Source organism: Suricata suricatta, chromosome 4 (genome assembly GCF_006229205.1).
Source record: "Suricata suricatta isolate VVHF042 chromosome 4, meerkat_22Aug2017_6uvM2_HiC, whole genome shotgun sequence".
NCBI classification, from domain to species: domain Eukaryota; kingdom Metazoa; phylum Chordata; class Mammalia; order Carnivora; family Herpestidae; genus Suricata; species Suricata suricatta.
In genome coordinates this window covers 10758842-10772431 of record NC_043703.1, presented here as the reverse complement: position 1 = coordinate 10772431, position 13590 = coordinate 10758842, and the positions used below count along the sequence as shown (strand labels likewise).

General features: G+C 37.8%; 1 protein-coding gene across 4 annotated transcripts in view; it reads left to right on the top strand.

Moving 5' to 3' along the window:
* PCCA (propionyl-CoA carboxylase subunit alpha) overlaps positions 1–13590 on the top strand; it is a 403439-nt gene that overhangs the window by 121693 nt on the left and 268156 nt on the right. For all 4 annotated transcript variants that reach the window (XR_003907575.1, XM_029936479.1, XM_029936480.1 and 1 more), the window contains one exon: positions 6798–6834. Coding sequence is in view for 3 of the 4 variants with exons in the window: in XM_029936479.1 (XP_029792339.1) it covers positions 6798–6834 (37 nt within the window). In the remaining variant the exon portion in view is untranslated. The remainder of the gene's footprint in view (positions 1–6797; positions 6835–13590) is intronic.

Below are 13590 nucleotides of genomic sequence, written 5' to 3'. Positions count from 1 at the left end.
CCTGGCTGGCTCAGTCAGTAGATCATGCTACTCTTGATCTGGAGGTTTTAAGTTCGTACGCTATGTTCAGTGTAGAAATCACTTTAAAATCTGAAAAATAAAATCTTCAAAGGGCACTTGGGTAGCTCAGTTAGTTAAGTGTCCAACTATGCTCAGGTCATGATTTCATGGCTCATGAGTTTGAGCCCTGCCTCAGGCTCTGTGCTGACAGCTCAGAGACTGGAGCCTGCTTTGGATTTTGTGTCTCCCTCTCTCTGCCTCCACTCATGCTTTTTCTATCTCTTACTCAAAAATAAATAAACTTCCAAAAAAATTTTTTTAAAGAAAAGAATGTTCTAAAGCTAAAAGTAGAAGCAATTCTTTTTCTTCAAATATTGCCAAATTGGATTTGTGAAAAAGTAATGATGATTTGTTTAAAAGGGATTTGTTTTATGTAAATAAAAAGTGAAATATATTTGGTAAAATAAAGTTTAATACTTATTTTACATTTTTATTAAATAAAGCTGAATATTTGTTGTTTTCTCCTACATTTTAGCATAATGTAAACTTGTGGCTCTTCAGCTTGAAAACTTACTGCCATGTAAAGTTTGATCAGTTATTTATTTAGAAAGTTTATTAATTTTCAGAGAATGAGAGAACAGAAAGGGCAGAGAGACAGAATCCCAAGCAGGCTCCATGTGGGACTTGAACTCATAAACTGTGAGATCATGACCTGAGCCAAAACCAAGAGTTGGATGCTTACCTGGCTGAGCCAGCAGGCTCCCTGAAAGTTTGATCTTTTAAATTAATGAAACATTTATTTAAAAGTACAGTTTGGGTGGCACTATTTTTTAAGAATAGGCTTTTTTTTTTTTTTAAATAAAGAATAGGTTTTGTGAAACCCAAGTTGCAAGCATTTGAAGTTGCAGCTTGCAGTAAGAGAAGTGCTTGAGGATAAAAAGCCAAGGGAACATACTGGGCTCGGTTTGGCCCAGTGGCCGCAGTACTTCATTGAGTGCACTTTGTGTTAAACTGAAGCGAAACCCAGGCCCTTCTGGTTCTTGAGCTCCTGCTCTGAGCGACCTTGTGGTACTTCCTGTGCTGTCTGTCACTTAGATGCGTGGATTTGAACAGCCACCACATCTCCTTGGTTAGACGGTTATTCGCTTCAAACACGGATGCTTTGGACAGGAGCGCTTCTGTTGGTGCTGCCGCCCTGGTGCCACAGGCTGCTGTCTGGGGAAGCTGATGCATGGCAGTGTGTTCATTCAACAAATGCCGCGCTGATGTATTGACTTGCTGAGCTCTGGGGATTTTGTAGCAAGCAAGCAGACTTAGTCATTGTGGTCATGGAAATGAAGTGACGGGCTGTCATAATCAAAGGACAGAGTGCAGTATCACACAGCAACGGCACCTAACCTGATTTAGGAGGGCTGGAGGGGCTTTCTCGAGAAAGTGAGATTTAGGTGAGATGTGAAGTGCGCACTCCTGAGCTTGCGAGAAAATGGGAATTTTTCTCACATCTGGACTACAGCTTCCCTACTAAAGCCCTCACATCCCTCTTGCCTCTCTCTAAACTGTTCATGTGTCTTTTCCTTCAACAGCTGTTTATTGAATGGCCACTATGTGTCAGGCAGTTGTAGGCATTTAAAATCCATCACTGAACCAGATAGCGCAGCAATTTCTGCTTTTACGGAGCTTGTGTTGTACTGTGGTAGGGAAATGAAGAGGCAAGAACTGTACTCAAAATGATGAGTAAAGTATAAGCTCGGACTCTTCAAAATGCAGCCAGAGTGAGGACTCTTCGTTTTCTTGCTCTTAGGCTGAAGTTCAGTGTCTTTATCATGGTCTGTGGTGGCTCCGCTTCCCTGTGCAGTTTGGTTTACTCTTCAGGCCCCAGCGCCGCTGACTCTGTCCCATCCTGCTTTCTGTCATTTGTCAGATCTCTCTCCATAGTCGCAGCATCTGAGAAGTTTCCTGAAACCCTGTTTTTAACTTAGAGATTCCCTGTGGTCACATGCCCTCTCCACTTCTGTGTAACATGCATCTCAATGATGATTTCTTAGCTGCTGTGCATCCTATAAGGATCTGTCTTTCCCACTAGACTAAACATTATGTGAAGGCTGGGATGGCACCTGTCTTGTTCCCTCCTGTCATCAGGGCCTGGTGTGTGGCATATAGTATAAGAGTTGGATTGGTGGAAGGAGGTGGAAGAGAAGGGGGTTTCTGGTTGAGCTGAGGAGGAGGGGTAAAGGCCTGGCAGCTGGAGGAATGTGTGCGTGTGCTTGGGGGTGGGAAGGGAAGCAGAGGTGGGGCGGGACTGGGGACCAGACTGGTGGCGCAGACAGGCGGGATGCAGTACCAACGCAAAATAAAGGAATTAAAGTTTGGTTCTAAGGCAGTGGGGAGTTATGAAAAGTTTAAGTACATTTTGGGAATACTAGTTTGTTTTGCTAACATTTAATGTCCTGGAAATCATTAATTAGATTGAATAACACCTTCAAGTGTGGCTGGTTTGATGTTTAAATTGTGAAAGTAGCATGAAGCATGAACTTTGTATCTTACGAGTGATAAACGTGTACCTAAGAGTCTGTAGTCATAAGTCAAAGTTTCCTCTTCTCCAACTCTTAATTCTACTTTTGAGCAGTAACTCAAGGTGAGGTGTTTGAATACGTTCATACATGAGCTTTGTTGAGCGTTCCAAGGTATTTTTCCCTCTTAATGTAGATAAGCTCATACCATACGTATTATCCTGCAGCTTGCTTTCCCCCACGGTGCACACTGTGGCGTATTCCTAACGTGGAAGACTACCTTCCTAAACCTTAGTCCTCATTTTCTGGCAGAGAGCCAAGGCATTTGGAACTCTGTCCGGAGTCTCAAAAGGTCCTGCTGGAGACGCCATGCCTTCCGCTGGATTTTGTACTGTCCTTTTCTGCCACTTGCTTTTTGTCTTCAGTTTTCACCTCACAGACTCAGTTTTTAGAACATAGGAAATGGCTTCCAAATTTGGGGTTTTGTTGATGCTATTCCTTCTGTCTACACTTCTTTCACCCTAATCTTCCCATGGCAGCGACTGTTTCTTCAGGCTTTAGTGTATATTTTACTTCAGAAGAACCTTTTTTTTTTTTTTTTAATTTATTAAGTAATCTCTACCTCCACTGTGGGGCTCGAACTCACAACCCTTAGACCAAATGTCATATGTTCTACTGACTGAGCCTGCCAGGTACCCTCAGAAGGATGCTTTTTGAGCAGTCTATCTAAAACACGTTCAGTACTGTTTGTTTCCATGTGTCATTTATTTGAATTCTCAGTTGATTTGTTTGTTCTCTTTCAGTTTCCCTTATTAAATAAGTCTAAGTCCTGTGGATGTATTATTACATATGGATCAACCTTATCTTTTAAAACTTATAAAAAGACCATGGCATGTTCTATTTAATGTATGTATCCTTTTCGGTACCAGTCCGTTACTGAAAACCTTTAAAATTGTTTTTCTGATTTTCTTATCTAAACACCAGCCACAAATTAAAAATAATTTGTTTATATGTCTCTCTGTGTGCATGCATGTGCCTATGTGTATAGGATAGCTTTCTGAAAATGAAATTGCTGAGTTGAAAGATTTAAGTCTTCAAACTTTTAGTAGATACTAATAGTTCTTAAAAAGATTTTCATACAGTGTCAGTGGTGAGCTTCCTGTCTGTCCACCTTCATGCCTTCTCTCCTGGCTGTTGGCGGACTCCGGCAGGTTGACTGTGGTGTCTCCTTGTTTGAGCTTGAATGTCTATAATTATGACAGAAGTTGAACATACTTCATATGTTCCTTTGGATTTCATTTTATAAAAATTTCTCATTTTTTTGGCTGCCATATTTCTTGAAAATTGTTAGTCTTTTTCTTGTTGATTTGAGGTTTTTTATTAAAAGAATGTTTTTCTGGGGCACCTGGTTGGCTCAGTCAGTTAAGCGTCCAAGTCTTGATTTGGGCTCAGATTGTGATCTCGTGGTTTGTGGGTTCGAGCCCTGTGTTGGACTCTGTGCTGACAGTGCGGAGTCAACTTGAGATTTTCTCTTTCTCTCTCTCAAAATAAATAGACTTAAAAAAAATTAAATGTTTTCTATCTATAGTCTTTATAGGAAAGTTATACTGTGTGATGTGTCAATGCTGTTGAATTTAGGGATGTATGGGGTTTTTGATCTCTTTATGTAGCCGGATAATAGCTAAATGTGCTAAAAGAATATATTGGAGATCAATGTATTTAATAGTGTATTTAATGAATGTTTTTCTTGTTGAAACTGATAATAATTTTAAATGTCCAATATATAATATGCCCTGAATAAAATATCTGGGGATAAATGAATGACAAGTGAAAAATTAATTTTTAAGGCAGTTTGATTTTACTTGGAAGTTCATTTAGTAAAGTTTGCTTTTCATAGTAGGAAAAAATTATTTTTAAGAGTTTTCAGATAAAAATACAGGTTGCCCAGTTAAACCTGAAACTTAGATAATGATTTTCTTAATGTTTATGTGTTTTTGAGAGAAAGAGCTTGAGCAGGGGAGGGGCAGAGAGAGAAGGGGGACAGAGAATCCTAGGCAGGCGTCGAGCCATTAGCACAGAGCTGGATGCGGGGCTTGAACTCATGAGTTGTGAGATCATGACCGGAAGCTGAAACCAAGAGTCAGATGCTTAACTGACTGAGCCACTCAGGTGCCCTAATAATGTTTTTTTTTTTTTTAAAGTATGCCCCAAATACTGCATAAGAAATCATAGTCAGGAAATGTAACATACTGATTAAGTTAAAAGATGAGATTGTTTTGTGTCTGTTAATAGAAATGTTGGATTTGTGACAAATGTTTTTTTGAAGTTTTGCTTTGTGTAAATAGTTATCTCTTTATATATATATATCTCTTTATATATACACACATCTATAATATGTATGTAATAAGTATGACTAATGAATTCTGTGCATTATCTTTTAACATTTGCCTGTTTGTCACTTCTCTCAAGGTGACTGACTTTTGAGACAGCAGTTTATTTTCTCTCAGAATATCTTTTGCAAATGTACTACTACACGTTTGAAAGAAAAGACATGTTAAAAGTTTCCTTCTAGGCTTCTTATAATCCAGTCTCCATCAGCCAGCGCTCTTCCTGTATTTTGTTCGCGAGGCACTAATTGTCCGCATTTGGCAGGTTTAACACTTCCTGACGGAGGCTATTAAGGGGAAGTATTCTCCAATAACTGTCACTGGCTGGAACAAAGAACCTTCAAACTCAGTGTGTGGAAACCACTAACATTCTTAAATGACCCTTTTCATGGATTTTTATCCCTTTAAGCTAAAATTCGGAGAATGTAGGGTCAGCGAAAACAGCAAGGTGTAATAAAGCAGTAAACCTTGATTTTTGTGGGGAGAGTAGTGTGGGAGGTATAGATTTATCTCTGACTTGAGAACAATTGTTATTTGGAAAATCTCATTAGCAGATGTGACTGCTTGGAGTTAAAAAAAAAAAAAAGAGAGAGAGAGAGAGACTTAAAACTGATGTTGCTTTCAGGACCGCTTTGAACTTAACAAGCACCTATTTGTGGAGCAGACTGGCTAATGAAAGGAAATTAAATTTTTCTGACAACTTCCCCCGCCAACCTCCTTATTCAGGGGATGTTATTAGGTACTGAAGACTTTTAAGGAAGATTTTTTTTTTTTATTAGACATAAATGAACCAGTTATAAACATCCCCCGCCCCTCCTTTTGGGGGAGCATTCTGGCATGGTTACTCTACATTTTTAGATTACTAGCTTAAAAGCTTAAAAAATACCAGCCTTCACTTCAATATTTTAAAGTTATTTTTGAAAAATTCAGGCATTCTCACTAGCTAATGGTTTCAAAACATTATTGTCATTCCTTGTGATTAATTTACATCACTGAATTGTAAAGAAAAGTCAGATTTACTAGGGTGGCTTGGATGTAACACCTTCTTTTCAGCATTCTGTTTATTGTTCACGGGGAGATGTATCAAGAGTGTCCTGTGCTGGGTGACTTGGTGAGTTAATGATCAATGAAATGGCTAAGATTCAAGGGAAATTTTTTCCCTTTCAGTTGCATTGGTTGATATTTAGCAATAATCCGTACATACATCAACTCTTACTGGTACTGTTTATGAAGGCATTTGCTTTCCTTGGCTTTTCTGAAGTTTTACCTCACAAGTTGGTTCATGGAATTTAAGGTTTTAAATTAGTTAACAAGATGTAAAGATAAAATATGTATCTGAAAAAAGGATGAAATAAAAAAGAAAAAGTAATGGCAACTACTAAAGGAAACTTTTGGGGGACAATTGGCAATTCCTAGAGATCTTGGAAATTTACTTTTTTTTATTTCTGGAAAATCTTGAGCCTCTCCCAAACAATAGAGAATCAACTCCCCCTGCTGACAGAATCCAGGAAAACATGACATGTAAATATCAGAGGGACAGGAACAAGCCGGCTGTAGACAAGCTTTAATGATCTGATTTATGATTCAGTATTGATTGTAAACATCTAAATTCTGCTGTTAAATTCCAGCAACTGCACCAAATCATTTGGCAATTCTGGTAGTGCTTCCTGCCAGCTCATTTCAAACTGCTTTGAGTTTCTTAATATAATAATGATGAGGTAGAATTTACATTCCACTTATGGTATTAATTTTACATTTCTCTGAAAGAAAAGAGTTAGAAGGTTGTAAAATTGAACATTAAATGAATCAGAGGAGACAGTAGTGCAATATATGACTGCCCTAAAGACTTTGTGCAATGGCTGATGGGATTAATGCTGGGTCTCATTTCCTGCTTTTACAGGATGCAGATGAAGCTGTCAGAATTGCGAGGGAAATTGGTAAGTTCTTAAATTAACTTTGGTAGAGTTTCTGTGTCTTTCAGCAGATACGGTTGAGTAAACATGTAATAAGTAACCCCATAGAGCAAATAATATTTTAATACATTTAGTATTCTCATTACTTGTCCCTTTGGAAGAATTTATCAGCTGAATTACCATATTATTAAAGTGAACTTTAAAGAGTAATTTGGCTTTTTAATTAGAACTCTTTTGTAAGTTGAAATCACTGGCTAATTAAAAGAAGGAATTGTCTTAACTCGAGATTGGATATAATGTAAATTTTATGTACTTAGCTGAATAGAACTTATTAAAGTTAAAGACATAGATGACTAAAATGGAGATTTCACATTTGACGAGGCTCTTCAAGGTTTTACCTCTTCCTAAGATGTTTTAATAATCTTGCTAGGAAACAGTGTGAAAAATCAGAACGGAATATTCTAAACTGGAGTAAAAGGTAGACTGAAGGGCATTTTAATGACTGTTTGACTTGACTGTTTTAGGTACAGTTATACTTGGGGCAGGGTGTATCAACTTTTTATTTAAAAAAGCGTTTCTTATTGACTACTATTATAGTCTCAGTATCTGCCAGTTAACAAAAATGTGTGAGGGCAAATTGTTATCATGGATTAGTGGTGCTATCCAATTACTTTACAGTTGTATTAATCAAATTAGTATTTGTATATATTTGCAGAACTTCATAGGTTTGTGAGAGAAATCCGACAGTGCTAGGCTGGTCAGGAGATCTCCCCTTCTTAGCATTCCTACGTGAATGGGGCCAAACTTTTCAGCATCCTACATTAACATTTCTTTAGTCCTCTTTTCTCATTAAGATCCATTGTTTGGAATTGTTTTATCCACTGGGCGAACATTGGCTTGGCAATATTTACTTACTTGTGATACATGGCATATACATCTTATTTCTGAAAGTAACCGATTGCATTAGTAAATACATTCATTACAGTTGGCTCAGGCTAGCTGAACAGTTCTTGAGTGATCTGGAAAGTTGTTGGCTTGTTGTGTCTCTGTTTCTAGTTGGGTCTGGCTAAATTGTTTTTGGTTTGGCTCACGGTTAAGTGTGTTTTGTTGTTTATTTGTTTTGCAAACATAGCTGCTAATTCAGATTTAGATTTAAGACCAGGTCTTAGAAAATCTTATTTTATCTGACTATAACATCTCTTCCTTAATCATTTCTTCAGACACATCAACATTAAAAAAAAAAAATTTCAGTATTTCACAGGAAGAGTTGTTAGATTGCTGAATAAGTTGGACTACATGGAACTGATTCATGGTTTATTTCTTGAAGAAAATCAAGAACATCTCTGTGAGGTTTGAAGTCACTGACATTCCTAAGAACATGTCGCATACCTGCTGGGTTTGGAGGAGACTTTCTCCTGAAGTTGTGTATTGTAGATTACAGTCAACCATGTAGTTTAGATAGTATTGTTATTAACTATGTAATAAGATACAAGAGTATCTACATAAAAAGGATGACTATTTGGATGAACTTAGAGAAATGAAAGGAATTGGAAGGAGATCGTGAGTTATATTTCAAATTATGAATCTTCACCTCTTGGGCATTTCCTTTGTGTAAATAGCAGTCTGCAGATGGTTTTGCTTGCTTTTTTTTTTTAATCTTGTCTTATACATTTTCTTTCCTTTTTTTTTCCTTCAACTAATCTGTGACCTTTAAAATAATCAGTTAATCATAATGGGACTCTGAGCAGTTCTCACCACTAGGCTTTCCTCTCTCAATATTTTAATGCTGCGCTTTGGTCCCCTTTGAGCTTACTACAGAGGTTTCCAAATTCCATCTCAGGCTCTTTTCTTTATATTTAGTCACAACCTTTATGACTCCTTCCTCTTTCCTATCTTCTTATTCTTCTCCAGTTATTCCTTTTCATTGTGAAATAAATGATCGTAATCATGGCTGTGAAGTCTAACAGTGCTAGTGTTTTGCTTATGCTGAAAGAAAGGGAAGCCATAAAATTTGAGGTGAAATAAAACATAATAAAGAACCAGGGTCATCAGCCTATTATAAAGCTTTTGGAATTTCCCTGAAAACCCCCCTGAATCACCACGGAAACCTCCCATAAAACTGTTTTTCTGAAGTGCCAGCTTCTAAAATGAATGAAATTACATATTAGTCTCTCAGCATTCTGTATTCTTCGGTGATTCATCAGTTTTGTTTTCTACTATTTTATTGCAATCTATCACACTTTAACCAAATTATGATTGGGATGGGCCTTGATGAATTCATCTAAGAGTTGAATTAAACATTGATTCCACGGAAAGAAAATGCTCCTAGTTCTAAACAATTGATTATAATCAAACCTTTGAACCTGTCCATTTATAGGTAGCAGATTGACTATGTCGTATATACCTATTCATACATTTTTCTGCTTTCCTTCTTATGTGTTACCTGGAGAAAATTAAATTGGTCTTTTCTGTGGTTCTCTCCCCTCTTAAGTCTTCTCTCCTAGAAATAGGAATCTATGAGGCCAAAGGAGGAAGCTAACTGCCTGGAGCATTGATGAATTAGGTGTCTTTTACATAATAGTAGCTCTTGTTTATGGAGCATTTTTTCCATGTTGCAGGCACTTTGTGAGTGTTATTTCTAATGCTAATTCTTGGGTTAATTATTTTCATTTACATTTAAGAAACCGAGGATTAGAAATGGTAAGTAATTTGCTCAAGGTCACAGAGTTACTGAGTGGTGGGCCTGCTTTAAATATAGGTTCTTTTAGTTCCCAAGACTATCAATTTTTCATTATACTTTTGCTAAACTAAAAGGATTAGAGGATGAGAGCTAACATTTGAGTCACCACTTGGTGGAAAATGCTGTAAGGCACTTAAGCATGTTACATGTGGAATTAAAGAAACAGCCTCTTATCAACAGGGGGAGAGACCATTAGGGCTTAATATGTTACTTCTGTGTACTTGATTTTTGGTCTGCCTTGTCTCCTTCATTCTCACTCCTGATTTTTTCCTTGGACCTTCTCTAAGTTTCCTGATACAGAGCTATTGATCCCTAGTTTATCTTTAACTCCATAGATAGACAACAGTAATCAGTGAGACTGATTTGCATTAAAGTTTGATCTTCTTTATTGGATCAAAGGTCCTTAACACAATCAAGTCAAATTGATTGGTAAAAGGAAAAGAAATTATAAATCTGAAACCTGCCTTTTAACCAGTTACAGATTGTTTTGATTCTTTGCTTTGGCACGTCTTTCTCACCGTTGCTGATTGTGTCCAATTTAAGTAATGTTTTCTGATCCTCAAATTCACCATCCTCTAAGCCTCCTTCATCCACAGTTTCTACATCTCCGTAAATGTCACTCCCATTTACTCAGTTTCTAAAGCTAAAACCCACGACCTATCCTGGTGCCGTTGCCCTGTCATCCTAATGTCAGTATATCAACAGACACTGTCAGTCCTTCATTTGATTACCTCCCGTATTCACTGCTCCCTATCTTTACTACTAGTACCCTCTCCCAAACTACCGTTGTCCTTGTAGGGACTGTGACAATAGTTTCTCTGCTTCTTAAACACTTCAAAGCCATTCTTCCCGTAATAGTCAGTGTGATATTTTCAAACTCTAAGTAATAAGGACACACCCCCTTCTCATCCCACTCGGTATTTGCTTGAAGCCCTCTAATGACCTTTCCTTGCACTTGATAAAATAAAAATTCCTTAGCCTGACTACAAACCCCAAATGATTTGACACCTGCCTTTGCCTCCAATCTCATTTTATACTACTATACGCCTTGCCTACTCTCCTTTAGTTACACTGGCTTTCTTGAACACCTCAAACTTCAGCCAACACCTGTTGCCTGAGTTGTTAATTTTAGCCATTCTGACGGGTGTGTGGAATTCTCACCAATAATGTTGAACAATGTGTCTTCCAATTTAAAAAAAATCCTTGATTTGGAGCAAGTTTGCTGATTTCCATGGTGTCACTACTTCTACCATGGCCAATTTCAAGTTACCAGTGAGACATTATTACTTATTTTGAGAGAAAGAGAGAGAATGTGCACATGTGGGAAAGGGGCAGAGAGAGAGACGGAGAGGGAGAATCCCAATCAGACTCCATGTTGTCAAGGTGGAGTCCAGCATGTACCTTGACCTCATGCACTGTGAGATCATGACCTGAGCCAGAATCAAGAGTTGGACACTTAACTGACTGAGCCACTTAGGGGCCCCACCACGGAGACATTATTGAATGTGGAATGTGGAGGCGAAGTGCAGTTAGTTGCATGCCATTTTATAGTCTTTCCGCCATGCCGACACAGTACCATCAAGAGCATAGATAATACCTAAGTGTAGCAAAATAATTAGAAAGTGGTGCATTTTGAGTATTTATTGCCAGGTTTCTGGAAAATTTAACAGTTGGCTTTCCCAAGCTAATAAAAGCCAATTTTAAAACACTGCTAGTTCTAGCCAATTGCTATAGACAGAATGTCTGTGTCCTCTCAAAATTCATGTGTTGAGGGGCCCCTGGGTGGCTCAGTCGGTTGGGCGTCTGGCTTCAGCTCAGGTCATGATCTCACGGTTCGTGGGTTCGAGCCCTGCATCAGGTTCTGTGCTGACAGCTAGCTCAAAGCCTGAAGCCTGCTTCGGATTCTGTGTCTCCCTCTCTCTCTGACCCTCCCTTGCTTGTGCTGTCTCTCTCTGTCCCTCAAGGATAAATAAAAAACACTAAAAACGTTTTAAAAAATTCATGTGTTGACATCTAGTCCTCATTGTGATGGTGTTTAGAAGTGGGGTCTTTGGGAGGTGATCAGGTCATCAGGGCAGAGCCCTGTGCCTGATAAATGGGATTAGCACCCGTATACACCTTAATCTTGGACTTTTCAGTCTCCAGAACTATGGGAAATAAATGTTGGTTGTTTAAGCCCCCCACCCCCCCAAAGATAGAACATCTACAGAGAGGATCAGTAAGGAAACAGAGGTCTTGAACAACACTATAAACCAATTAGGCCTTATGTATAGAACACTGCACAACAATAGAAGAGTACACATTTTCCTCAAGTATCTATTTATTAAAAGGAGGAGTGAAAGACTGAGTGATTGGGTTATAAAGAATTTTTGAAAGAAAGGAGAAAATAATATTAAACCGAAATAGTATCTCATAAAGTGTGTTCTTTGTCCTACAATGTTCTCAGGACTTAGTTCAATGTGGAAATATCTCCCTGATGCGTTTATTGAATTCTATTGATGGATTGCTTTTTCCTTAAGATAGCATGGGATTCCCTGCATTAAACAGGTTCTGTTTATCTCTGCAAATGGTTGTTTTATGTTCATTTAGTTACTGTTTTATAGTAAAGTTGACCTTGTGAATTATTTTCCCTTGTATTTCTAGTACTTAAGACAATGTTTATCACATAGTATATATTCAGTAAGTGGTTTTCAGTGAATGAATCTAAAGAGGAATGAATGTGTATATCAGTATACAAATGAATTAAGTAATCGTACATTGAAATTTTTTTCTACAATATTTATAGACCATAATTTGACAGTACTTTTCTCACTCCCCTCCCCTTCAGCCTTGAATTTTGTCATGGAGATACTTGGGAGTAACAGGAATATTAAGAAAATCATGATAAACCCTCAGCAAATAGATAATTAGAAAGTAATCTAAGATTATTTTAATAAATTTAGTATGTGCTTATTAACTACTCATCAATTCTTGAAGGTTGTCCTTGGATGCATTAGTCTGGGGATAATGACTGTTTCAGGAATCAGATGGATGAGGTTATGTGACTGATCCTTACTGTCTTCTCGCTTCTCTCTGGTGATGACATCTTACGTTCTTCGTAAGACAGGCTCTCCCATGTGTGTGTTCATTTGTCTTTCTTTAAGATTTTTAATCTAAGTAATCTTTACACCCAATGCGGGGTTTGAACTTACAAGCCCGATGTCAAGAGTCACACTTTATATAGACAGAGCCAGCCAGGTGCCCCCTTCCATTGGTTTCTTTTTGATATTACTCTTGAGAATGCCAGGGCCTCTGGCGGGGATTAGTGGGTAGGGGCTGTGGTCTTCCTTTTTTTGTTGTGGCTCTTTTCCTTTGCCTATTCTTCCCATCTTCCTTTTGACCTGCCATTACCTAAAAAGTTCTCATTTTTTTTAAAATATAAGAACAAATTGTTCATATTAAGAGGGATAACAATAGTTGGCTAAGCCCTCATATCTTTGATTTCCTCTATTTCATGCTGTTTATTTCACACATGGTATATGAGTGTGTGGTTGAAGGTACACTGAAGAAACCTTTGAAGAAATATTAACAATTTATACCTTTTTCACAATCTCACATTCTGTTCATTTATTTTCCAAATACATCCTCAGTAGAAGATATGTTTAATATGCTAAGAGGATTTAATAAGAAATACCTGAGGAAAAAGTTGGGTTGAAGAGAATGGTGTTTTTTGTGAAATCCATTAAAAAGTGAGGTTTTTTTACTTTGCCATTTTCCCATCATTGAAGTAATATGGTCCTTAGCGGTCAGGATGATAGTCCTGAGCTGGGAATGTGAGTTCTGTGTCCCCTCTCTGCTTTCTTTCCCACCGTCACTTAGGGTCTTCGGTTTTCTTTTATGACTCCAACATACATAGTTCAGATTTAGTATGATTTCACGAGTTCTCTGTCCATATTTTTACCATATCTTTCCCATTGCCTCTCTTTTTGCTTTTCTCAGTCCTCATCATCTTTCTTTTGTTTTATTGTTGTTTTTCTTGCATACCTTTTTTTTTTCTGTTT